Consider the following 24,471-nt stretch of genomic DNA (forward strand, 5'->3'; position numbering starts at 1 on the left):
CTCAAGATGAGTCATGGTTAGTGCAGCAGTGAGACTCTGTGAGCGGGGTTAGATGTGCTCACCTTTCCGCTCAGACGGAACAATTTTAATGATCTAGATGGACGCAGCACTCATGGTGAGTTTCGGGATTTCATTTTTTCTAGTGATTTGACGCAACAAAATGCCAGATTTCTTGAGATATGTCGTTCGGTCTCAGGTGTCCCTCTCTCTGTTTGGACTGGCTCTTGTCCTGCTCTCCTTCCCTGAGCACGCTTCACTGAACAGAGAATTTGACAACTCCTCAGGTAGGGTTTCTCTTTCGTTATTAGGAAAAGAGCAGGGACTAAGAAGCCACACTAACACTATACCTCTCTTTTCCTTTGCGGAAACCTCAGGAACTGTGTATCTGGGCTCTGTGTTTGTGAAGGAGGCTCTTCACAGAGCCATTGAGATGACAGATGCTGCTTACGCTCGTACAACGGAGAGGTAAAAATTCACAGGAAAAATTCAAGCTGAGCCACTATGAAGATTCAAAGATTTTTATTGTCTGTTCTTTGAATGCCTAAGACAAACAGAAGAATCAAAAAGTTGTTTCTCCTTCACCTAAGATAAATATTACAGATATAAAATATAATATATAAAATCACCTATGTACATCAGTGGCTGTAGTGCAAAGTATAGTGCATAATGGTAGCTGTGGTTAAAGTCCAGTGCAGGGGTCAGAAGGGGGAGGTAGTGGGCAGAGTTCAGCATCCTGTCAACCTGGTGGAAGAAGCTGCTTGAAGCAGAAATTGCCATCGCACCTCAGGGAAGCATGAGAACTGAAACTCCTCATGTTTCCAGGGGGAAGAAGTCTCTGTCTGAAGGAGCTCTGAGACCCAGTGACCTGCTGGCTCAGTTCAAGCAGACTGAAGCCAGGACCAGGACTCAGATCCGAGCTGCAGAGCTGCTAGACAACACGGTGGAGCTGATCAGAGAGATGGTCTACACTCACACCATGGTGCAGCCCAACCCTCATGGTACTTAACAGCAGCATTACACAACACATACAGATGTTTCTGCACCTGTATGTTAAATATTTCACACTCACTTGGTGTATGTTTCCATTAAGTCAGCAACAAACCCAGATATTTAAGCTATCGTCATTCTGTTGTTCATTTTCCCCCTAAAGAGCTGCTGAGTGAAGGAGATGTGGAGAACCTGCTGCAGGTAACGGGCTGCTCTGCCGAGCTGCAGAGCCCCAGCTGTCAGACCGACTGTCTGTCTGAGCGCTACAGATCCATCTCCGGGGAGTGTAACAACAGGTCAGAGCTGACACAGTGACAACATGTAGCGGCAAAGCAGTGTTGTGCTGATTACACTTTGTTGTTTTTATGTTGCTTAACACATGTTGTCTTTTCCTGTCCAGACAGCAGCCCAGATGGGGCGCAGCGAACATCCCTTATTCCCGTTGGCTGCCTCCGGAGTATGAGGATGTGTGGGGGGCACCCAGAGGCTGGGACCCAGAGCACACCTACAACAACGCCAGCCTCCCTCCAGTAGGACTCCTGCAGCAGCACTCACACTGCAAAAATTCTAAATCTTACCAAGAATATTTGTCTTATTTCTAGTCAAAATAAATCTCATTCTACTTAAAATAAGACTCATCACATTAAAAGCAGCTTGTTTTTAGACACTTTTTACTTCTTTCAAGCAGATTTTCACTTGAAATAAGTAGAAAAATCTGACAGTGGAGCAAGTTTTTCTTTCTTATTACAAGCACAAAAAACTTGCTTTCACTGGCAGATTTTTCTACTTATTTCAAGTGAAAATTTGTTTGAAACAAGTGGAAATGATCTAAAAACAAGTTCATTTTTAGGTGATGAGTCTTATTTTAAGTGGAAAGAGATCAGTTTTGACTAGAAATTAGACATTTTGACAAGAAATAAGACAAATATTCTTGGAAAGATGTAGAGTTTTTGCAGTGCAGTCGTCCTCTGTCCAGCCGGCCGCTCTCTAACCCCCACCACCCCTCACTCTGCTGTCTGTTGTCCAGGTGCGGCTGGTGTCTCAGGAGGTGCTGTTCACTCACAACGACAACATCTCCCTGGACTCCGCTCTGTCTCACCTGCTGGTGGAGTGGGGTCAGTGGATCGACCACGACGTGGTGCTGACGCCTCAGAGTCCCAGCACAACGGCCTTCAAGACCGGAGCCGACTGCACACACACCTGCAGCCGGGACACACCCTGCTTCCCCATACAGGTGCACAAACTATCAGCTGATTCTTGTCTATAATCGAAACATCATTCAAACATTCACAGAGTCTGGAAAAATATGAATAACTAGGTTAATGGTGACAGTAGAAGCCATTCAGGAGTCAGCAAACCTGGGGTCAATCAAACAGGATCAGAGGCTGGGTGGGTTAGAGACACAAACAAGAGATCTCAGTGTCTAGAGATGAGATGATTTAGTTGTGTGACTCCACTTGCTTGAAGTTGGTGTCCAGATAAGAGGACTCCAGAGGCTCAACACACATGATGATGACCAGTCGGTAGGTGTAATGCGACCATTACATTGTAAAGCGCTTTGAGTGGTCCAAGAGACTAGAAAAGCGCTATATAAGTGCAAGTCCATTTACCATTTTACCATTTTCCAGATCCCGCTGTCAGATCCCCGTTATGGCGTCCAGAGCTGCATGCCTTTCTTCCGCTCTGCTCCCAGCTGTGGTGCAGCTGTGCTCCCTCACCGGCACCGAGAGCAGCTCAACGCCATCACCTCTTTTGTAGATGCCAGTATGGTGTACGGCAGCTCCGCCGGCCTGGCATCGGCTCTGAGGAACCGCTCCTCTCCTCTGGGCTCCATGGCCCTCAACTCCCAGCACACAGACCAGGAGCTGCCCTACATGCCCTTCCTGCCCCGCCAGCAGCCACACCTGGACCCCTGCGGCCCTCGAAACTCCACCACCTCAGGGGCCGTGGGCAGATCCACGCACCGGAAGAACGACACATCCTGCTTTCAAGCTGGTTAGTGAATGTAACAAGTGTTTTGTCTGTTTCTCTGCAGGCTTCAGTGGCAAAAAAAGGCTGTTTATCATTTATGTGTTACAGGTGATTCAAGAGCCAATGAGCATCTGGGAATGATCGCGCTGCACACGCTCTTCCTGAGAGAGCACAACCGGCTGGTCAAAGAGCTACACCTGCTCAACCCCTACTGGAGCCCCGACGTCCTCTATCAGGAGGCCCGAAAGATCATGGGAGCCATTCACCAGGTGGTTTCAAACTATCATTTGTTCCAGCTTCTGTTAAGCTGCTGAACAATGTTAAAAACTAGAGAAAAAGAGCAACGTGCAATGAACACAAGCACTTGGTACTTTTTCTAGCACTTTGAATTGTCTTAATGTCTCTGTATGTCTCTGTGTTGTCATTGTTAAAGGGATAGTTCACCCAAAATTCAAATTTCACTCATTATCTACTCACCCTCACCCTCACTAAGAGCTGTGAGAATTTTCAGAGTCCTCCGCGCCTTCTCTGAGTTACGGGGGGGTTCGTGCAGCAGTATTTGTCCATATAATGGTTGTGAATGGATACCACTTTTCTTCGTCCAAAAAGACACACCAAAAAACATCCGAATACCTCCATACTGCTAGTCTGTAATGTCCCTCTTGTATTGAAGCCCCGATATGAGAAATTGTTCCACCGGTCAGTGCAAATCACACAAGATTTGACACAGGAAGAGCAATGAACTGAGACACTGGGAGCTTTCGCTACAAACAAGCTTAGAATATAGACTTATTTAATTTTTTTCGGAACAATTTCTCATGTCGGGGCTTCAATACAAGAGGGACATTACAGACGAGCACTATGGAGGTATTTGGATGTTTTTTTGGTGTGTCTTTTTGTACGAAGAAAAGTGCTGTGCGGACCCCCCCCCCGTAACTCATAGAAGGCACGGAGGACTCTCACAGCTCTTAGTTGACATGAGGGTGAGTAGATAATGAGTGAAATTTGAATTTTGGGTGAACTATCCCTTTAAATGTAATCTACATCAGTTTATGTGACTATTTTTTGTAACAATGTACCTCCTGTTCCTAGTCCTGTTTTTAGTTGTTCATGTTTGTTTTTATTTGCCTGTTTCTTGCCCTATGATGCAATGTAATGTAGCAAGACACCCAAGACAAATTTCTTTTCAAAAAGACAAAAGTTTACCCTGACCTGACCCTGTTCCTTGGCAACTGTTCACCTCTGCCTTCACTTTCACACCTGTAACAGGCTTCCTTGTCTTTTCCAGATCCTAACATGGGAGCACTACCTGCCACGGGTCCTTGGTGACGTCACCATGTCCCATCTGATGCCTCCCTATGAGGGTTATAACCCTGACGTGGATCCCGGCATCGCGAACGCCTTTGCAGCCGCTGCGTTTCGCTTCGCCCACGTCACCGTACAGCCAGTGGTGGCCAGGTTAGGGAAGGGATACACCACAGACTCCCAGCATCCCCCTCTGCCTCTGCACCATTCACTGTTTGCATCTTGGAGGGTTGTACAGGAAGGTAAAGAACAAAGCTGTCGTTCATTGTACTGAAATTACACAATGTCATGGTCTACTCCTGGTGGTTTTACCGCTTGGTGGTTTTCAGGTGGTATCGACCCTGTGCTGCGCGGCCTGTTGCTGTCTCCGGCCAAGCTGCAGACTCCAGGTCAGATGATGGTGGAGGAGCTGACGGAGAGACTGTTTCAGGCACAGGGGGGGATGCCTCTGGATCTCGCAGCCCTCAACCTCCAGAGGGGACGAGACCACGGCTTACCTGGTACCAGCTCTCTAGTGACATCACCACTTTGTACTGATGACTCTCAACAAATACAACAACAAATCTATTTTATCTTGTACTACTTTCAAATATTGGTGCTTTTAGACTTCAAGACTTATGGTTAAATCTGATTGAAACTGGTCTGTTGTGTGTTAGTACAGGAGGAGCTTCTGCACATTTGCAGTTGCAGCTGCTTTTGATAAAATTTCAGGTGGTGGTGAGACATGAGGAGTCTGACTCACCGCCAGATTCTGGGAAAAGAAAATATTTACCAGGCATCTTGAGCTTTGGGCTAAATGATGTCAACATAGACTCCACTTTTTTCACTTAAACTATGGAACAGTTTCATTTAAATCTAACAAGGAGCCAAAACACCTATTCATTTTCTTTTGATTTTCTTGATATATATATTTTTAACCATGGTGGTATACATGTGGGGAATTTTCTCCCTCCATTTTCTCATAAGGTTTTTAATTAAGTTTTTGCTTACTTTAAGAGAACACCTGATATATTAAGATTTATGGTCATTCAATGTCTCACTTTCTGTACCAGGCCTTTACTATCCTGTTTTCTGTCTCCTTTCCGTCCCATCAGGATATGGCTCGTGGCGAAGGTTCTGCGGTCTTCCTGTTCCCAACTCTACGGCAGAGTTGGCTGAAATCCTGGGTAACTTCACTTTGGCTCACAAATTCCAGCTCCTATACGGGACGCCGCACAACATCGATGTGTGGGTGGGGGCCATCTCTGAGCCGGCCCTACCCGGAGGCCGAGTGGGGCCGCTCCTGGCCTGTCTGCTGGCCAAACAGTTCAGAGCCCTGAGGAACGGAGACAGGTAAAACTAAATCCTCTAATGCCCAAATGCTGATCTACCAACATAAATAAAAACGGCAGATAAGGCCAAGTTAAATCTTTGTTCTCACAGGTTTTGGTGGGAGAGGGAAGGAGTGTTCACCAGCACCCAGAGGAGACACCTCCACGCCGTCTCTCTGTCCCGCATCATTTGTGATAACAGCCACATCACCCTTGTCCCCGCTGATGCGTTCTCACACACTGAGAGCCCCGAGGACATGTTGGCCTGCTCCCACCCCCTCATCCCTCACCTCGACCTGGGCCCCTGGAAAGAACCAGACGCAGGTGAGGAAGGAGGAGGAGGAGGAGGAGGAGAGAGACATGTTAAGTGTGGTGTCATGTAGGCTATGTGTTGTTTTTTCACACACCTCTCTCCCAGATCCCAGCTGTGGTCCGATTCCCAGGATCCAGTTCGGCTACTCGCTGCTCTGTGACTCTGTGATTCTGTACGAGTGTCAGTCAGGCTTCGCTCTGCTGGGATCCTCATCTGTCAGCTGTGATCTAAACAGCCACCAGTGGAGCTCCGCACCGCCAACATGTCAAGGTACAAACCCTAAACTAAGGCTGTAGAACACATCATGATACAGTATTTATTAAATATGACTGTTTCACAAAATGTGAACCAAAACGAGGGTCTGGGAAGCAGCAGCTGCTGGAAACATTTTTTTTCCATAAGGTCCATGTAGTATCTGTAAGCTAGTTAATTGCAGATTGAAAGTTGCATGTTGTTTCCAGTTTGCCTTAGAGATGTTAAGTTAAGTTCTATTCAAGGTGAAGAATGGCAGTTTCGAATTCAAAATGGAGAAGTCCAGGAAATTCTCTTAAATATGAACCTCTACCTCATCGTTTTCAATGTAATTATATACTCAGTAGCCCATAAAGTTGGAATAATTTTGTTTTCAGACACATTCCTCTTTTCATAAAGGTTAATTGTGGTTGAACTTTCACAATGATATGTTTGGAACACATTGATTTAAGTTATGAGACGATATACACTTTATCTATCAAAAATAAATCACATTGTCACTATCATTTCATGAGGTAAAAACAAACAAACATTTTATTCCAACTTCATGGGCAACCGTGCATTATATAGAAGTATAATTTCACTTAAAGCAATACTGATGACCAACAATCTAGTTGATGATTGACTGATTTGTTTTTGACTGCTGCAGATATCAATGAATGTGAAGAGCAGACTTCTCCTTGTCCGCAAAACCTAGAATGTCTCAACACATCGGGGTCCTTTATTTGTTCAGGTGGGTTGAAAACTTTTCTTTTGACTTCTGCTTTGAAATACACTATGTAAATAAATCTTAATGATGCCCAAAAAATGCCCAAAGATCTGTCACTGAGGATGATGAATGTTGCTTTCTTTCTTTGTGTGTTTACAAATCCAGAGCCGTCCTCACTGTCTGCCGTCTCCATTGTCACAGCAGTGATAGTAGTGATGGGTGGTGTGGCTGTGCTGGTGATGATGATGATCTGTTATCGAAGGTATTCTAAATTGAATTATTTATTTATCAAATCAATAAATTAAATAAATTATTGAAGCCATATGTAGTCTGTAAATTAATAAGTAGAATAAAAAATATATTCATTTATCTCTGAAAGACAATAAAAATAGAATATGTACATCTTTGTTGCAGGTATTTCCCCAAGAAAGAGGAGTTGGTCACTGCTCAATGTTGCCAAGGAAAAGGTTGATCAAACATTTGGATATGGTTTATTCAAATGTTCATCTTTGTTAAAACTATCTTGATGTCTTTATTATATTTACAACACAAAATATATATTTAACTGTCTACAGGAGTACAATATTTTTGTCTTGATAATTTATAATCACAGAAAGGTTTGACAGAAGGAAGTGTCCCTGTTGTTGAGCACAGCAAATACCTTTTACCTTGATGGTTGAGGTTTTGAGGTTTGTCCTCCGACTACACATTATGTCACCCTGAGGTGCTCACTCATTAAGTTCTGCTGTAATCTTTGTGATGAGGCCATTAAAACAGAATAACAAGCTTACAAATCTTTTCAATCCGGAAACGAAAATCTTAGTGGAATGATTGTGCCAAAAAAAGATTTTTATACCATAAAGCTCCTCTGAGTGGGACACGGTCTCAGTATTTCCTCAGGATCCATGTGCCTGATTCCTGCTTACAAACCTGTTGAGCAACTGTGGGTGTGTATCAGAGCTTTTTGTATTAGGGTAACCAGGCAGTTCCTGGCAGTGACCTTAATCTAAAACCAATGACTTGCCCTGAGAGAGACATGTCTCTGTGTCATTCAACTGTACTGTGATGAGATGAATCACTGTGAAGTCAGCTTCAGCCTGAGCTTAACAAACACATGAAATCATATCATAGTTAAACTAATCAATTTCAATGCAATCAGATTTCACACAAACAAAACCTGTGAATCACACATGGGACAAAGGTTATAGGCTACAATGCCTTGTTTTTAATGGAGTGTGTATACAGGAAGACACAGTTATTTATCAGCACACTGAGGTTGGCAACCTCAAAGCCCTAGATAAGGCTAAGAAGCAGTTATTGCACTTACTGACACAATATTCTTCATTTTTTTTCATCTTCCAAAGACTGTTTTTTGTAAAAACTGGTCATTAATAGTAATAAATCTTTACTATGAGGTACAACCAATATACATTGCATAATATGGCTATGTACTGCATTCATGCAAAGTCATTTATGGCTTCTCTGTATGTTCATACTGTGCGTTGCAGACGTGCAAAACTACAGTTGCAACAGTTGTACATATTGCGATCATATGTATTAAAGCTTGTTTATTTTATGTTTACATTGTAAAGCTGTCACTATTTTGAATGTGGAGGTATAATGATTAATCCATTAACAATATATATCTGATTATTAATTACAAGCTAAAGTGAAACTGTCCTTCCATAGATGTTTCACTTGTGTTTCTTACAAGGCCTCTAGTACAGGTAGTGCATCAATAAACTTAAGGCCATGCTGAGACTTGACTTGAGTCTTGGCTGTGGTGTTTGAGCCAATAACTGAAAGTAACCAAGTGGTGCTGGTGAACATTATATTTATGTAAAAATAAAGAAAACTAAATCATTGCTCTATGGAAACTGTCAATCTCACACTTCTTACATATATAATTTTCTAAGTATGTAATATGTGAGGTAAGAGACCCAACCAAACTCCCTCCACGTTCATCCTGTGCTCATCTTTCCAACAGACTAATGCCTGAAATATGATACATTAAGAATCTATTGTGTGAACATGAGACGTTGTGTGTTCTCCACCCGGGAGATTCAGAGCTAACAAGGTAAAAAAAAAAAATTCTCCTCACTTGGAGAGAATCACTATAAACGGAAGAATATATTTGACATATGTGGGAGTAACACTATTTGGAGTTGTGTTATCTGTTATGTCTCTTTAATAGTGGTTCATTTTTCAAATTCTCATCATCTTATTGCATGTCCAAAATGGCACTAGAACATTTTCTGCTTCCCTTGTTGGTTGACCTCCAATGCAGCACTACTGCTGTAACTACTGCTGTACATCCTCTGCTACAAAACTGATCCAAGACCTGTTCGTTACCACAGTTTAACCTAAACTCATCTGAATCGAGGTCCTGGGATCATCATGCTTCTCTTGTTGGGTGTGTCCGTGGATTGTCCTGTCCTCTAGCCCTGGTCAGTAAGGTAGAAACCTAACTTGGCCACAGTCATTTCTCTACGCAGACGCATCACCTCCCAGAACATCTGCTCCGCTGCAGGAGAGCGACAACAAGAGATACATGTCCACGTGTCAATCACACTGAATAAAACCAATGTTGACAAAGCAAGAAGGGAAAGGGAGCAAAACAGACACACAGCACAAATAACAACTTCATATTTCACATGTAAATACAGGCCAACTTACCATCATGTCTCACCAGGCCTTGCTGGATGTAGCGGATATATGTAAAAAAATTGCAAACTGCTGTGATCTAGAAGAGTGAAAGGAGGGTAAGACATGTAGCAACACTGACAATGTGAAGGTTACGGAGACGTGATAGAAGTGATAGTTACCCGTGCTCGGCTGGAAGGAGAGATGTAGTAGTAGCTCCCCTTGTCACCAAGTTTAATGCGATGTCGACAGAGTCGCGTCATGCCACTTAATGCACATTTTCTACAAGGGGAGAGAGATTGTTTGTTAGAAAATATAATCACTGCTAAAAGACATGGATACATGCTTTAATCGCTGCAAACACTGAACATGATTCACATTTGTTATCAACAGAGAAAGCAAAACAGAGAACACGTTCCATGTGGAAATACTTTTTACGAGCAGCACAACAACAGCGGTGCATGATAACAGACGGTTAGTTACTGATAGCGTAACAGAGTCTAGGTTACATTAATGAACACGCAGACACATGCAAAGCCCCATGTGAGACTTCTTTACGTCTATAAACTTCACTTCATTCCACAGTCATTTGTGTTAGTGAAAAGCAGCTGGACAGGTTATTGGTTCTTGGGGAGGACTTACGTCTCTATTGCTGCCCTAAAGCCACTGGAAAACAAGATTTTTTAAATCAGACAGTGATTAGAAATGTGCTCGATGATTAAAACCCCTCTCCTGATACATGGTAAGACAGTGAAAAGCCCATGACCATAAATCATCAGTGGAGAAACTAAAACGTTCAGTGTTGATTTGGCCTATGTTTAGGAGTGAATGGTGACAGAGGAGACGATGAGTTATGTGCTGTGATAATAGACACGTAGACATGACAACTCACTTAGGGCCTCCACACTCAATAGCTGAGGCTTTAACCATCGGTAACGCCGACATGGCCACAGGCTCGATAGTCAAAGAGTTGCTTTCCACTGCGCTCTGCACCAGCTGGGACAGCTGTGGAGAGCAGGAATCAACCATGTGAATATAAGTGAACACTGCAAATATGACAAATTCAGAGACAAGATGTTTCTGCTAAGAACGAATAAGGTGGATACCTCAGATCTTGTGAAAGAGAGACACGGTCCGATGTCCTCTTTGTAGATACGACCCAGGAAGGCAGACGAGCGATCCAGGCTTGGATGTTCCTTCCACATCAAAAACTCTGCATACAGAACTGAGTCCATCTGCAAACAGAAACAGTTAATCACTTACTCTGTCAATATGTGACATGTTTAATGTGTTGACTACATTAAGCTACAACAAATCACAGAAACTTAAAGCAGAAGTAAGTGATATATTTGTGTTAATATAAGTCTTAAATAGTTGTATCTTCCGACAGCAATCACTTACATAGAGTGTTTGGTCTGAAACACGGGTCTCTCAGTCCCTCTGCTCTGCTCTGAGCCGAAGAGAAAACATTTATCGTATCCTACAGTTTTTATCCAATGAGGAGAGAGAACGGCATGCAGGGCTGTGTGTGCAGCCAAGGGACGCCGTGAATGTGGCGACGTAGGGACGAGGACTGTTATGGTGCGTTCAAGGAAACTCGTATTTTTCCGACCGTGAAGTCGTACCAGTTCGATCTGGTACGACTTCACCGGTCGGAAGTTACGAGTGGCCGTTATAGTGACTTTCACCGGTAAAACAGGTCGGAAAACACGAGTGGGTTGCCTGAAACGCTACAAAGTCGTAAGTTGTGACTTGAAGCTGTAATTTACGATTTCAAAAGCCTGCCTGGAACGCAGCATTAGCGAAAACGACCGGACCACTTACTTCTGCTTTAAGATTAAGTCATATTTTAAAAAGACTGCAAGTCTACAGCCACACTAGTGGCTCTCTGAAGCTGTGATCTGATGCTTTGAGCTGCATGCTAACGCTTACACGTTCATGAAAACAATGCTAACATGCTAGTGTTGCACTGTTCGCTCGCGGTTAAAATTTGATACTGATGACCATATCATTCACTTGACAGGTCAAAGTAACGGACAAACTGAGGTTTTGACCTGATGATGGCGCAAAAGGAAAAGTAAAGGGACAGGCAGAGTTACTATAATTCATCCTGACAGGGACATAAATGTGTTAACCTAATGTCATTACAGTCCATCAAGTAAATGTTGATATATTTCACAAGATAAGTGAGAACTGTGAAAAGCACTGGATAAAAACCCAGAGGAAACAGTAGGATTCACCCTCTGGGCACCAGAGAGGTTTGCAAACAGGAAATAGACTGAATTATGAAAATGACAAAAAGCTTAACAACATGAAAGGCACAGCTCTGCCTACTGGGAGCAACTGGGGTTCGATGTATTTTGAGCATGACACTGACAGTTTCTTGCTCAAAGACACTGACATCTGGTTATCAAACCGCTTGCTATTAATCCACACTACCTCCTGAGCCGCGGGGCGTTATGTGGACCAAATCTGAATGCAGCTGCAAAGCGGTATCCTAACAAACCGGTACTGCCATCTCCAGAGCCGTGGGGCTAATATGGTTCAAACATATAAAACACAGACAGCTGGTTTTATTATTTAGTCAGTTAGAGAGCTATACGGAGGTTATTTAGGGATTACTTTTCTCTCCACATTATTAGTGGCTCCTTGTTTGTCTCCAACCTTGGATACCCAATCCCTGCTGCACACTAACAACTGCTTCAAGAGCACAACTGGTGAATTTCACCACTTGCACTAGAAGGACCAACTCTTATTTACATTGGTTGGTCAACCATAAACACTAACAAATACTTTAAGAGGAGAAGCGGTTTAAACATTCAAAAAAGAAGTGCTGGAAAGAGAAGGGCAGAAACAGCATGCTCAGTTTGAGTTTCTTAAAAGTGCAACTGAACTCTTAATGCAGGAATGTTGTTCTCAAATGAGGACTGATAATAAACTTTTCCCAAGGGATACTGCACATTATTGTCATGTTGAGCAGGAAAAACCCGCTCCCTGTCACATTAATGCAGATGCAGCAGCTACAGCTGAAGCTCCACCTAGCCTGATCGGACGGTTGCAGTTACCTGTCTGCCGTCAATGCCTTGCCCCTCTGCCCGCTCCTGCCAATAAGAGTCATAGGTCACACTGACAGAGTGTCCAGGAACCAGGCAGAGAATCAGAGAGAGGAGAGCGGGAACAGCAGGCTGAGAGAGGAAGAGACAGCAGAGACAGAGAGGAAGGACAAGTCAGGCAGAGGTTAGTGTTGAGAGAAAAAGAGGAATCAAACAGCAAAGAGAACTCAGCTCAAGAAAGAAACATGGAGTGGAGTGGAAACAAGAGCAAGGGACGAGGAAAAGAAAATGCACAGTCCATGGGCGCATTTTAAAGATAAGAGAGACATTGGTGCAACATTGGGTTCGGGTTACCTCTCTGTCCTCTTTGGCCGCAGGCTGAATGGAAACCGACGAAGGTTCTGGTTTTCCAGGTGAGGACGGAAAGGCACCACTCGCGCTCTTGTTGCGGGTGTGTCCCCCGACGTGTTTGTACGCTCCCCTGGGCCCCGAAGGCTGCAGCTGTGGGTGCAGCTGTCGGTTCGGCGAAGAGGGTGTGGACGTCAACACCAGAGTCTTGAGTGCTGTGACCTCTGCTTGCAGAACGTCAATCTAGGAGCCACACAGAGGCAAAAACAATGAAGACTTGATGAAATCTGACAACAGGAGAGAAATCAATAACATCAACAGGACACTCTTTGTGTCCTTTCACTGTTCAAAAAATATGTCTTCACACAGTAGCGGCCTTTTTTAAGACAAATCAGGCAGTTTCAGGAAGAGTTCAGGTGCCAGTAAGGAACTTAAATGGGACAAAAGGTCAACTCATAAGGCATCGTCGAAACTTTTAAGTGGAGTAGAAACAAACCCACACACCTTTCCCTGAGCCTCTTTCAGTTGTTTCTCTGCTGCCGCTTGTTTGACGTTCGCATCACGCACCATCTTGTGAGCTTCCTGTTGTGATGCAGATTTCATTAACAGGGTTGAAACACTGCAACAAATTAAAGACATTTGCTATATTGTGTATCTGAGACATCTGATAAGAAGTTGTCCTTAACTGTCCACTCATGCTTGAGAGCAGCATCGTTGTAACACATCAGTATCCCAGTTTCAAGCCTTATCCCCCTTCGGATCATATTAGTGATGTGATGTTTAAATATTTTGTGTATAAATGATTTTATCCAGTATTCAGGTTTCTTAGTGTCTGTGTAAAGTTTTGTCTCACACCATACTCATATAAGTCCAGTATTCACTCTCAAGAAGCTCTCTCTTTGGTTTCAACCAACTCCTGAGGAAAATAACTGCTTCGCTTTGTTCTCTGCTGAAAACAGTTGCTGCTGCTGGGAACAAGGCTGATGACAAAGGAGTTTGTGAGTAAGGGTAAATGCTTTAGCACTGAGGGGAAGTGAGGAACCTGGGAATTGTTTTCTGTGGGTTTATAGCTCCTAGTCACCAGATTACCCATAAGCCCTTTGGTCTATATAAATCAATATACAAGTTGGAGTTTCTACATGCTCTAAACACATCTTCTATAAACAATGAATAACATGACAGCATGTATGTGACATTTGTCTTTTCAGTGAAGCTAGAAAACTGTTGTCCACATCCTCAGCTTGTTACTATCCTTCAGTGCAATAGCTTCATTGTTTCTTTGTTTAAGCCTCTTTACCCTCATCAGTGTCATTTCCAGCAGCAGCACCAGTTGAGTACAGAAAAGTGAAAATGTTAAACAGATTAACATGCTACACTATGTTCCCAGCACCAAACGAAAGACATATAATGTTACAAACCAGATTCTTAAAGGGATAGTTCAACATTTTGGCAAATTTGCCCATTGCCATAATCCCTATAGTTTTAGGAATAAAAAAAAAATTTGATCTCTGTTTTGAGCCTTGTTGTAGTAGTAGCTCCCAGTGGCTGCGTGAGATGCGTGAGATTTACTGCGAGATGTTGTTCTCGCGCATGCGCACAAATATCAACAGAGCCACTGGGAGCTACTACTACAACAAGGCTAAAAACAGAGATCAAATACATTTTTTCGGAACAACTTTTTCTTCAGGACACTTGGGTCAGTACAGACGAGCAGTATGGAGGTATCTGGATGTTTCATAGTGTGTGTTTTGGACGATTCAAAAGTGAGCTCTATCCGCCACCATTATATGAAAATCCGTTGCCAGCCGGACCACACCTAGAACGGCAAAAGCGTTTTGACAACTCTGAAAGTTCTCCGAACCCTTCCTTGGCATGACGTTGAGTAGAAAATTGGTGAATTATTGATTTTGGGTGAAGTATCCCTTTAAGACATCTACTTTAGGACATGAGGGAGAGTGAATATTGCATATGATATACCTGGTGGACAGAAACACAGCTGGGTGTGATTTATAAATTGTTTGCACCAAGTTCATCTCATCTTAAAATCTGTAAAGCATTTCAGTTTTGTTTTAACTTGTTTTTCTGTGCTATCACAGGTTTTGCAGGTTTATTTAACTAAAACGTGAGTGTGATATCCAAACTATAAACATTAGGACTCATTATCATCATCAAGGCCTAATTCAGGCTCAGAATTACAGCGCACTCACCTCAAACAGACTGGCCGTCAGCTCCTCTAGCTCCTGCTCCAGCTGGTTCCTGACCTGCGAAAGACGCTCACACTCCTTGTCTTTCAGTTTCAGTTCCTGAAATGTGTGGAAGAAAGGGTCAGAACAAGGAAGGACATTTGCACTGTCAACTCTTTATTTTTTACTGTGTGTGTTAGCATGAAGTAGGTTACGACACCTTCTTTGCAGCGTCTAGCTGTTCCCTAAGAATCTCCGAGCCCTTTTCTCTGATTTCTTTCTCTCTGATTTCCAGTGAGGAGCTGCGGAGCCTGGAGAGGTCGCCATGGGCCCGGCCTGAGGTCGGCCCACCCTGGCCTCCGCCCTCCACTCTGGACTCTGGCTCTGGATCCAGATCGACCAACCTTCACAGGACAGCAAACACAAAAAAGTTATCATGATTATTGACAGGACACTGAGATTCAACCCTACGTCCTAAATCGACAGAGCTTCTGACTGATATCCCCACAATTTGCATTATTTTGTTTTTAAGTCCTGCCATGTTTGCCTAGAGTTGTGTGTCGTTGTGTGTGATTAAAATTAGACTGCAGATTTAAATTATCAGTCAGACAACTCTGGTAATACACAGTAAGTTGCAACATTTACTGTAGGCTACAGAGCTCTATGGGTTCACATACAGACAGAGGTCCCCCAGTGTTTTCATGTCAAGGACTCACAAATGGATATGCATGAAGTGAAGTAGGCTACATCAAGTACACAAAGCCCCATGTACTTGATGATATTATATGGGTAAATAAGTAACCAATACTAACACCCACTCAGTTACTTTTAGGCACAACCAGCCAAAACTAATAAACCCTACCTTGTTCTTATGGTTATATTGTCCAGTTTTTGACACCGTTTTGCTGAAGTGTTGGGTGTCGTCTACTCTCTTTACAGTCTATATCAACAGAACTGCAATAAAATTTGTCCACTACAATAGTTATGACCATGATAACAAAAATGATTTATGAGCTGGTTGTAGAGGCTGCAGCCTGCAGCTTTAGCCAGGTGTCACTAACAACCTGACAGACTATAAGTTGATATTGTGGATGCAAAGTAAACAAGAAAACATAAAAACACCAGGCTGCAATACATACTACTGGCATACTGAGTTGAATATTAAGTTTATCAATTCTTCCCCGGCTCTGTTTAAATTGCTGGTGAATGAGAGGAAAGAAGAGACCCCCTGAGGGGCCGCGGACCAGCGCTTGGGACCCTCTGCTGCTACTGCACTAAACAGCACCATGCCATGCTGATGTAAGGCCATAACATCGCTATTCTCGGTTATCATCCACCTCAGCAGCTGTAAAGTTAATGGTTAAATCGGCTCCATTACACATTGAGCAGCACTGTCTTTCAGCCGGCTAAGTGTCGCTAGCTTCAACTTTCTGACACGGAGGGAGGGAGGGAGAGGTTTCCCCCCTCGGCGGCCGCCCTTACCCCGTCACTGCCCGGGGCAGCAGGGAAACATCCAGCCTGTCTGCGCCTGCTGTGTCCCGTCCAGCGTCCTCCAGATGTTGTTGTTGCTGTTAAATGAACTAATAAAGGTGCGACAGTAGCTGAGTTTCGCTCGGTTCACTCAAACTAATCCGAGCTGGTTTCAATCACAGCAGCGGAGGAATGCGGACGATGACGTAGGCACCGACAGCAGCGACGGTCACACACACACAATACCGAGTTAAAAACAAATAATAACAATAATAACGATAAAAACAAACAAACAAAAGTCTGACACCAACTGCTGTTTACACTTCTCCTGCTGTATCTGTCCCCGGCTCTTCTCTCATCTCCGTGGTCTAGTTTCAGCCGAGTGTGTGTGTATGTGTGTGTCCACTCCTCTGTTTCTGCCTCCTCTCTCTCTCTCTGGTCACATGACAGCGCATCCACTCCCAGAGACCCCACCCTGACCCGACACACCGGTCCTCCGAGCCCACCCCCATAACAACACCCACAGCATGGAGCTACAGTGACAGGTCCAGTTGTATTTAATCACAGATCAACTCATATTCTGAACTGTGTTTGAATAAGATTGAGCTCCAAACATGTGGCCCATTCACTCCCAGGATAGATAGATAGATAGATAGATAGATAGATAGATAGATAGATAGATAGATAGATAGATAGATAGATAGATAGATAGATAGATAGATAGATAGATAGAATCCAAATAAAAATGTTAAATGTTCGCCAAGTGTAAAGCTAAATATTTATGAAATATGCAAATTGCCTCCCGCCTGCGCCTTTGACCACGCCCCCTGCTCGTACGGCCCCGCCCACACCACTGACCCATTCAGATTTAAACATTTAGATTTAACTATTTAATATATTTCTAAGTTAATAAATATTGTTAATATTATTGTTATAATAATAATTAATTATAATTAGGCTATTGTTATACTTTTTTAAACATGGTTTTAAGCTAAATATGACAAAATGTTGCTGTTTTTTTTTTTTTTTTTGCATGAGCCGATTTACAAACGGCACCCCATATGCACACGCTAAAATATAGTATGAAACAAACCTGTGAGTCAAAAATAATTTCATGTGGAGTACTGATTACTGGACTGTGAAATCTGTGTGTGTGTGTCTGAGTGTTCATCGTCCATCTCTCTACATTCATTACCTGTCATCTCACTACTGTGCTTTGTAAGAAAGGCAAAAATTGAAATTGAAATTAAAAGTGCTGGTTTGACCGTGCAGAAGGCCCACAGACTGGGAAAAGCCTGATGAGGTTTCTGAGATTTTACATGTAAAACACACAGAAGATAATATCATGCAGTGTTGGAGTTTTTAAACATTGACTTCTGTCATGTAGTCATGTGAATCAGCCACCTGCCTATACCTTATCGTCACAGGTGACAACATTATCCTGGCAGGGCACATTCTTCATGGTAAATTGGGACAGAGCAGATATAGGTCAGATTAAAACAAACAAACAAACAAAAAACCAGGAGTTGGCAGAACATTAGAACCACATTATTTTGTGGAAAATTCACAAGTGTCTCTGCTGTAGGTGATGGAAAGTAAAGCAATTTGGGTAAAATAGTGATCCTTGCTGACTGTATCGTGATTGTGGTGACCCATTTGAAGACCATGAATAGGCTACGTACATGAACAATATAGGCCTATCATTGTTAATGACATCACTGACTAATGAAGCCAACAAATTAAATCCGAGTTAAACTCAACTGTCTTGCCCCAGTGCTTTGTGATTGAACACTCACCGTCCAACAACACAGCCGTCCTGCACAGTTTCTCTGCTGGACTTGTGTCTTGAAGCCGACTGTCCCACCACATCAGTTGTCCCAAAGAAAACTGCAGAGGAGTACACTGCTATTCCAGACCTTCCCGCCTTGAGGACTTCATATCCCCGGCTGGAAGAAGCTGAAGCTGGTGGAGAGGAAGAAATCTGGACGCTGTGGATTCCCTCAAAAGCATCCATGTCTCTCTCCCTCTGAGGCGGCGCAGAGACTCGTCAGACGCTCCAAGTTTCTCCAGCCAAGATTTAGTTTGTCAAACTCATTAAGTGGCATGTGATGGTCTTGATGTCTGTAGCTGTGCAGCACCCAAAGTACAGAAAAGACAGAGTTACAAACTGCAAGTCAAAATCACATGACAACCAAATTGTTCATAAACATTCAGCTTTGTAAACCTGCACAGTCAAAAGTCTTCCAGTGGACAGAACATGACCTCCACAGTGTTAAACTATAACTTCCCTCTCTGTTCACTGCAGATACATGAGCTTGAGATATCCAGTGTAAACATAAGGTAGGAAACAGTATCCTGCAAGTATCACACACACACATGTGGGTGTGATAGATTAGACTTCCAGGTTGAGTTGAGGGGGGAAAAACACATAAATATACTCACCAAACTGTCCCCCAGTTGTTGCCACTGGATCCAAAATCTGCAAAATAGTTCTCTGATAATCTCTGGATTCAGGATTTGGCAAGTTAGACTCTGTTCGCACTTCGCCCTGCTGCTGCTGTTGCTGCTGCTGGTCCTCTGGTTAGACAGGAAGGGTTAATCACTAACGCTTTCTAACCAGTAGCAACTCAGCTGTGCACATTTCTTCCAGCAGGGGGGCGTCAACTGCAGTCTCACCTGACCAGGAGCTTTATATCATCAAATGCTGCAGGATGCTTCAAGTAGAAATTAATAAAGTGTCCTCTCTGATATCCAGAAATGAGAGTAAATGTTCAAAAGTGTCTACAGATTGAAATGACATGAGAGTAGCAAGTGAAGTTGCTGAAATTTGGTTTCACAAGGTCATATTCCCCCCCCCCCCCCCAAAAAAAACAAAACTCAACCACAGAGCAGTTGTGCCTTTGACCAACCTATTTGTGGCAGTGTGGGTTGCTCTGCTGTCCTCAGATTTGTTCAGATTAACAGGACCTGGACTCACAATGCAGCTTTGTTGCTGGAACAGATTAACACATCAAGTGACCGGAGGTGTACGGGTCCCCTTGCTCTCTTTTTCTTTTCTGCTTTCCCTTCTCCAACATTCTCCCCAGACGCCGCCCGCCCGCACACGTCTCGAGCCACAGTGAGTGCGATGGCCAGACCTTTTCATATCCAGTGGTGAGTAGCCACAACTTCACAGTCTTCTGTTTGAGTTGGTAAATTTGACCTTATGTGACCCTCGGATTCTGTATTTGCCTGTTGTAGCTCTGCAAACATCTCCTCAGATATAGTTATGTATTGTAGATCTTAAAAAATGTGGAAAATGATTAAGTCTGTAGATGATGGGAAATGAAAGTTAGAGGAAGTGTGAGTTTAAAATTCACCACGAGTGTTAGATATCTCAATCTGTGATTATAGAATAAGTAATATGAACATTTCAGCTATAACGTCCCGGTTTGTTCTACTCAACAATTTCAGATTTATGACCACACTGGCCTTATGAGATCCAGGCTGATCGCTGACGCTGAGCTAAGACGAAGCAGAGAAAACAACACCACACTGGTCTCCTTCATGTCAGGCCACAGTCAGCCAGCAGGTTGGCCAGCAAGCAGCAACAGAAGCAGCAGCAGCAGCAGCAGCAATGACAGTAACGTACTCCCGCAGGGTTGCTGATGCAGGTCTGGGAACCTTCTTTCACCTGCTCCTGCGATGGAAAGGCAGCGTTTATAAACTGCTCTACAGAGAGCTCATCATCTTCACTCTGCTCTACTACTTCTTCAGTATTGTTTACAGGTACTTGCTTGAGAGAAAACACTGAGCGTTATTAGTTGTAGTTGATCTTGTCCTCCTGTCTACAGAGAGAGTGGCTATTGGTTGACCCACACTGAATTTGTATCCCTATTGTCGCTATTTTTTCTGATAATCATCTTTTCCTCTTGTTAAGGTTCATATACTGTATATACCGACATTCTTAAGTTGAAAAATACAGTGCTCTCTAGAGGCCAAACTTTGTCATAATAAGTCAATATTAGTCAATATAAGCCAATACATAAGCCGGGGCTGATTTATTATCTCCAATTGTGATATTATTTAACAATGTGTAGGCCTATTCATTGAGTGGGGAGGATTTAGAGGTGGATGCATCTGTAACAGCATCTATTTTTATTCACCACCAGGTTTAGTGAAAGAAATATTTGCTCATTCACTCTTACGAACAAGATGTTTTTCATATTACAATAACTTTTCTCATTATTAAAACATACCAAGTCAACATTAGCAGACCTTTTTTTATTCTAACAAACTAACACATTAAAGATAAAGTTTTACCACTTATAATAAGTGACGTTTGTATGTTGCTGAAACAAAATCATTTTCCAGTTTTAAGAAGAAACTGAGCAAATACTTTTTTGTCATGGTAGAAGAAATGTGTACATTAGTGCAGAAAGGACTGTCATCTCTCCTCAGTTGTCATCTCAGCAGATGCTTCCTTCACCAGGTTTGTGTTCAACGACGACCAGAAGAGGCTGTTTGAGAAGCTTTCAATATACTGTGACCGCTATGCAGAGCTCATCCCTGTGTCCTTTGTGTTGGGTGAGTTGGGGATGGTTAAATACCTTGTATGATCTTCAGTTACACTGATATCCTAGTTTAACTCCACCATCATCTCTTTAAAACCTGAAAGATCGTACAAACGTATGCAGTTCTCAGTCATCAATCTAAATTCTTAGATACAATGTCTCCAAAATTTAGATTTTCTATTGTTTTGGACCAGGTTTCTACGTGACCTTGGTCGTGTCCCGCTGGTGGGGCCAGTTTGAGAATGTCCCCTGGCCGGACCGCCTGGCAGCTCTGGTGGGTGGACATGTTCGTGGGGCCGATGAAGCTTCCAGGCTGACACGCCGGACTCTCATGAGATATGCCAACCTGTCTGGTGTGCTCATCTACCGCTCCGTCAGCACGGCCGTCTACAAGAGGTTCCCCACCATGGAGCACCTGGTGCAGGCAGGTACGGCCTGGTGATGAAACCACTGAAATTCACCGCTCGCTGCGGGCTCTGGTTGCATGTCGTGAGGAAATTAATATGGGGCTCTTGTCTGTTTATTGTTCTGGTTGCTTTTGTCTCCACGCCATGTTTCTATTTCAGGTTTGATGACATCAGAGGAGCTGAGGCACCTGGAGGACCTGCGATCTCCTCACAACAAGTTCTGGGTCCCCTGCATGTGGTTCGTCAGTCTGGCTCTGAGAGCTCGGACCGAGGGGAGAATCAACAATGACGTGGCGCTCACAGCCATCCTCACTGTAGGTGTTCATGTGTGTCTCTCTGCAGGCCGCCGGAGCCTGATCAGTTGTCAATTTGTTAAAACATGTTGGCTTGGAAGCCTTTTTTTAAAGAGTGGTTTCTGTGTGTCCTGCTTTTTCTCTGTTCAGGAATTGAATAGTTTGCGGGCAAAGTGTATGAAGCTGTACGGCTATGACTGGATCAGCCTGCCTCTTGTCTATACTCAGGTTTTGTTGATGCTGTGGCGGTAGAACAAGTAGATTTAGTAGTTTTCAGTTAGCAATAATTGCACAATGACTGTGTGCCAGAAAAACAACGCTGCCAATGACTGTGACTGTGGCCCCTGGTTTGTGCTGCTTCGAAATCTAATTGTGTTTTTACAGTAATCATCATGTGATTCACACAATCTAATCAAGATTTGAGATATAACCAGAAGAGCAATAAAACAACTCTTCTAGAGACTTGCTACATTTTTCTGTGAGGTTGCTGTGAAACACTACCAGACTTGATGAATGTTTTTAATTAGGTGGCGACAGTTGCTGTCTACAGCTTTTTCCTGGCTTGTCTGATTGGTCGTCAGTTCTTGGATCCAACTCGGGGTTACCCTGGTCATGATCTGGACTTCTACCTGCCTGTCTTCACCCTGTTGCAGTTTTTCTTCTATGTTGGTTGGCTGAAGGTTAGACACATCCGATCACTTGTTTGATACATTTATGTTATTGAATTGTACAACCCTAAACTGCGTTGTTGGCATTTTCAGGTGGCTGAGCAACTCATAAACCCTTTTGGTGAAGATGATGATGACTTTGAGACCAACTGGCTTGTTGATCGCAATTTACAGGTTTGAATCCAAACCAAGCTTTTTTTATGTTTATACTTGAACAACTGTAGACAGTAGCTGTCTTCATCTACTTGATGTTGTTTTCACTGTGTCCCAGGTGTCCTTGTTGTCTGTGGATGAGATGTACGACAGCCTGCCGCTGGTGGAGAGGGATATGTACTGGAACGAGGCTGAACCTCAGCCGCCCTATACTGCTGCCAGCGCCGAACACCGCAAACCCTCCTTCATGGGTTCGGCCCTGGATATCAGGTTCAGTGACGTCTTTATTTCTTGGCAGAAAGGTTCTGAAATATTCGGTCATGTAACCATCTGTGTGATCTAAACCAGTGTCCCCAAGGAGGAGATGGAGTTTCAGTCCAATCTGGAGCAGATCAAAGAACACGAAGAGGCCAACTACTCCACCCCGCTGCTGGGAGGGTTGGGTCGTCTCCTCGGTGTGCAGTCTCCTAACTTTCCTCGCTCCTCCCGGGTCTCCCTGCTGCGCCGCCGCCCTGGGGCTCCGCTGAGTCGCTTCCCTCTCTACCTGCACTCAGAGGCTCCATCCACTCCGAGCCAAATTCGCCAGCCTTTGAACGGGGAGAGGGACCCAGACTACGCCTTCTCCACCATGCCTCTGTACGAGAGGCCGGGTTTCTACAGCTGCCCACAAACGCCGATCCACTGCGTTCCCCCTGCGGTCCCCCGCCCTCGACCCGCCCGGAGAGCCCAGAGTGAATGGGATCGCAGCAGCAGCTCCCTCGCCCATCCGATAGTGGGCTCACAGCTGCTGCCTCCCGACACCCCCGGCCACATCCCCCAACCTCCATCCTCTGCTTTCCCCTGGCTGAGTGAGGATGGCGAGATGCAGAGCGCCCCAACTTTCTCCTTCCCTGACCCTCCGCCTGAACTCTGCCCAATATCTAAACTCAGACCAGGACACGGCCTGCTGTCTCGCCGGCCTCCCCCTCCTCGCCTCACTCTGGACAACCCCCCCCCAGCCGACAGCCAGCCCGGACCTCCAAGTGCTCGAGCTGCAGGAAGTGGAGGAGAAAGGGTGTTCTCGTTCACCCCTCCCTCTCGAACAACCGCAGCAAATCCCGGTAATCCCAGCAGCAGCAGCTCTAGCAGCATTAATGCAACAGGCACCAACGGCTCTGGCACAACGGGAACTCTCTGTAACGGCACAAGTCACAGTAATTTTAGTAACCATGGGAACTTCAGCGCCGCCAACATGAGGGCAAGCAATGGGGGCGCCAACAGCGGGCCAAGCAATAACATGAACACAGTGTCCACTGCAGCGTCATCGCAACAAGAAACCAATCAGCAAAACTCCCCCAATGATTCAGGAATCTCACTGGCTGAGGGAGACCTGCTGGGGGTCCTGGTGGACGGTGGGGGGGTGAACAAGGCGGCGGGAGGGAGGGAACAGGATTGACCCACTGTTTTTCTACCATATGCGGCATTCAAAATATTTCACACACACGCACAGGTACTGACCTATGTTACGTCTGAAAAGCATTACGTCATCTAAAGCCATACACACATTTGAAAGGCATTTGTTCCTAACAGAGTTAATCTCTTACTTCCTGACAAACTCTTGCAGAAGAATTAACCTACTTGTAATGCAAAAAGCACCTTATGAGATTTAACCGTCAATATGTGAAGGAAGAAAAAAAAAAAAACTTTACAGTTTCTCCAGAGACTCAATGAAAAGAAGCCAAAACGTGTATATTCTTATACTCTAGTAGTTTTAGCATTGTTTCCATCAGCGTACTCTTTAATGAATATTACCTACCATGCTTCTTTTGTCATTTTAACTTCTTTTTTTTCAATAAAAATTAAAACCTGAAATG

General features: G+C 44.0%; 3 protein-coding genes across 9 annotated transcripts; 2 read left to right on the forward strand and 1 right to left on the reverse strand.

Annotated features, from left to right (window-relative positions):
- The first annotated feature begins 97 nt into the window (after positions 1–97).
- epx (eosinophil peroxidase) lies at positions 98–8,429 on the forward strand. The gene is made up of 17 exons (XM_085780449.1): positions 98–115; positions 197–284; positions 375–465; positions 823–998; positions 1,151–1,283; positions 1,388–1,517; positions 2,015–2,221; positions 2,616–2,982; positions 3,067–3,227; positions 4,247–4,505; positions 4,593–4,763; positions 5,358–5,595; positions 5,686–5,897; positions 5,992–6,156; positions 6,788–6,871; positions 7,013–7,109; positions 7,262–8,429. Exons 1-17 carry the CDS (start codon positions 98–100, stop codon positions 7,317–7,319), a joined length of 2,655 nt encoding a protein of 884 aa, XP_085636575.1. The 3' UTR covers positions 7,320–8,429.
- rab3il1 (RAB3A interacting protein (rabin3)-like 1) lies at positions 8,046–18,759 on the reverse strand. Of its 6 annotated transcripts, none has more exons than XM_085778933.1 (12): positions 18,341–18,716; positions 15,295–15,478; positions 15,099–15,194; positions 13,396–13,473; positions 12,898–13,134; positions 12,556–12,675; positions 10,597–10,725; positions 10,383–10,495; positions 10,133–10,156; positions 9,673–9,772; positions 9,524–9,590; positions 8,046–9,371 (listed from the first exon to the last, which is right to left on the reverse strand). In XM_085778933.1, exons 1-12 carry the CDS (start codon positions 18,556–18,558, stop codon positions 9,286–9,288), a joined length of 1,452 nt encoding a protein of 483 aa, XP_085635059.1. In that variant the 5' UTR covers positions 18,559–18,716; the 3' UTR covers positions 8,046–9,285. The 6 variants fall into 6 exon arrangements, with proteins under 6 accessions (XP_085635059.1, XP_085635061.1, XP_085635062.1 ...); XM_085778935.1 differs by having other exon boundaries at positions 12,556–12,591; positions 18,341–18,713; XM_085778936.1 differs by lacking the exon at positions 10,133–10,156 and having other exon boundaries at positions 12,556–12,591; positions 18,341–18,759.
- Positions 18,760–19,425: 666 nt separating this feature from the next.
- Positions 19,426–24,469, forward strand: best1 (bestrophin 1). 2 transcript variants are annotated; one of them, XM_085778947.1, is made up of 10 exons: positions 19,430–19,697; positions 19,998–20,312; positions 21,016–21,110; positions 21,292–21,525; positions 21,664–21,818; positions 21,948–22,025; positions 22,325–22,477; positions 22,559–22,639; positions 22,737–22,888; positions 22,967–24,469. In XM_085778947.1, exons 2-10 carry the CDS (start codon positions 20,161–20,163, stop codon positions 24,051–24,053), a joined length of 2,187 nt encoding a protein of 728 aa, XP_085635073.1. In that variant the 5' UTR covers positions 19,430–19,697; positions 19,998–20,160; the 3' UTR covers positions 24,054–24,469. The 2 variants fall into 2 exon arrangements, with proteins under 2 accessions (XP_085635074.1, XP_085635073.1); XM_085778948.1 differs by lacking the exon at positions 21,948–22,025 and having other exon boundaries at positions 19,426–19,697.
- The last annotated feature ends 2 nt before the right edge of the window (positions 24,470–24,471 follow it).

The sequence above is a fragment of the Trachurus japonicus genome, chromosome 6 (genome assembly GCF_045865225.1).
Source record: "Trachurus japonicus isolate A0001 chromosome 6, Traja_1.0".
Lineage (NCBI taxonomy): Eukaryota > Metazoa > Chordata > Actinopteri > Carangiformes > Carangidae > Trachurus > Trachurus japonicus.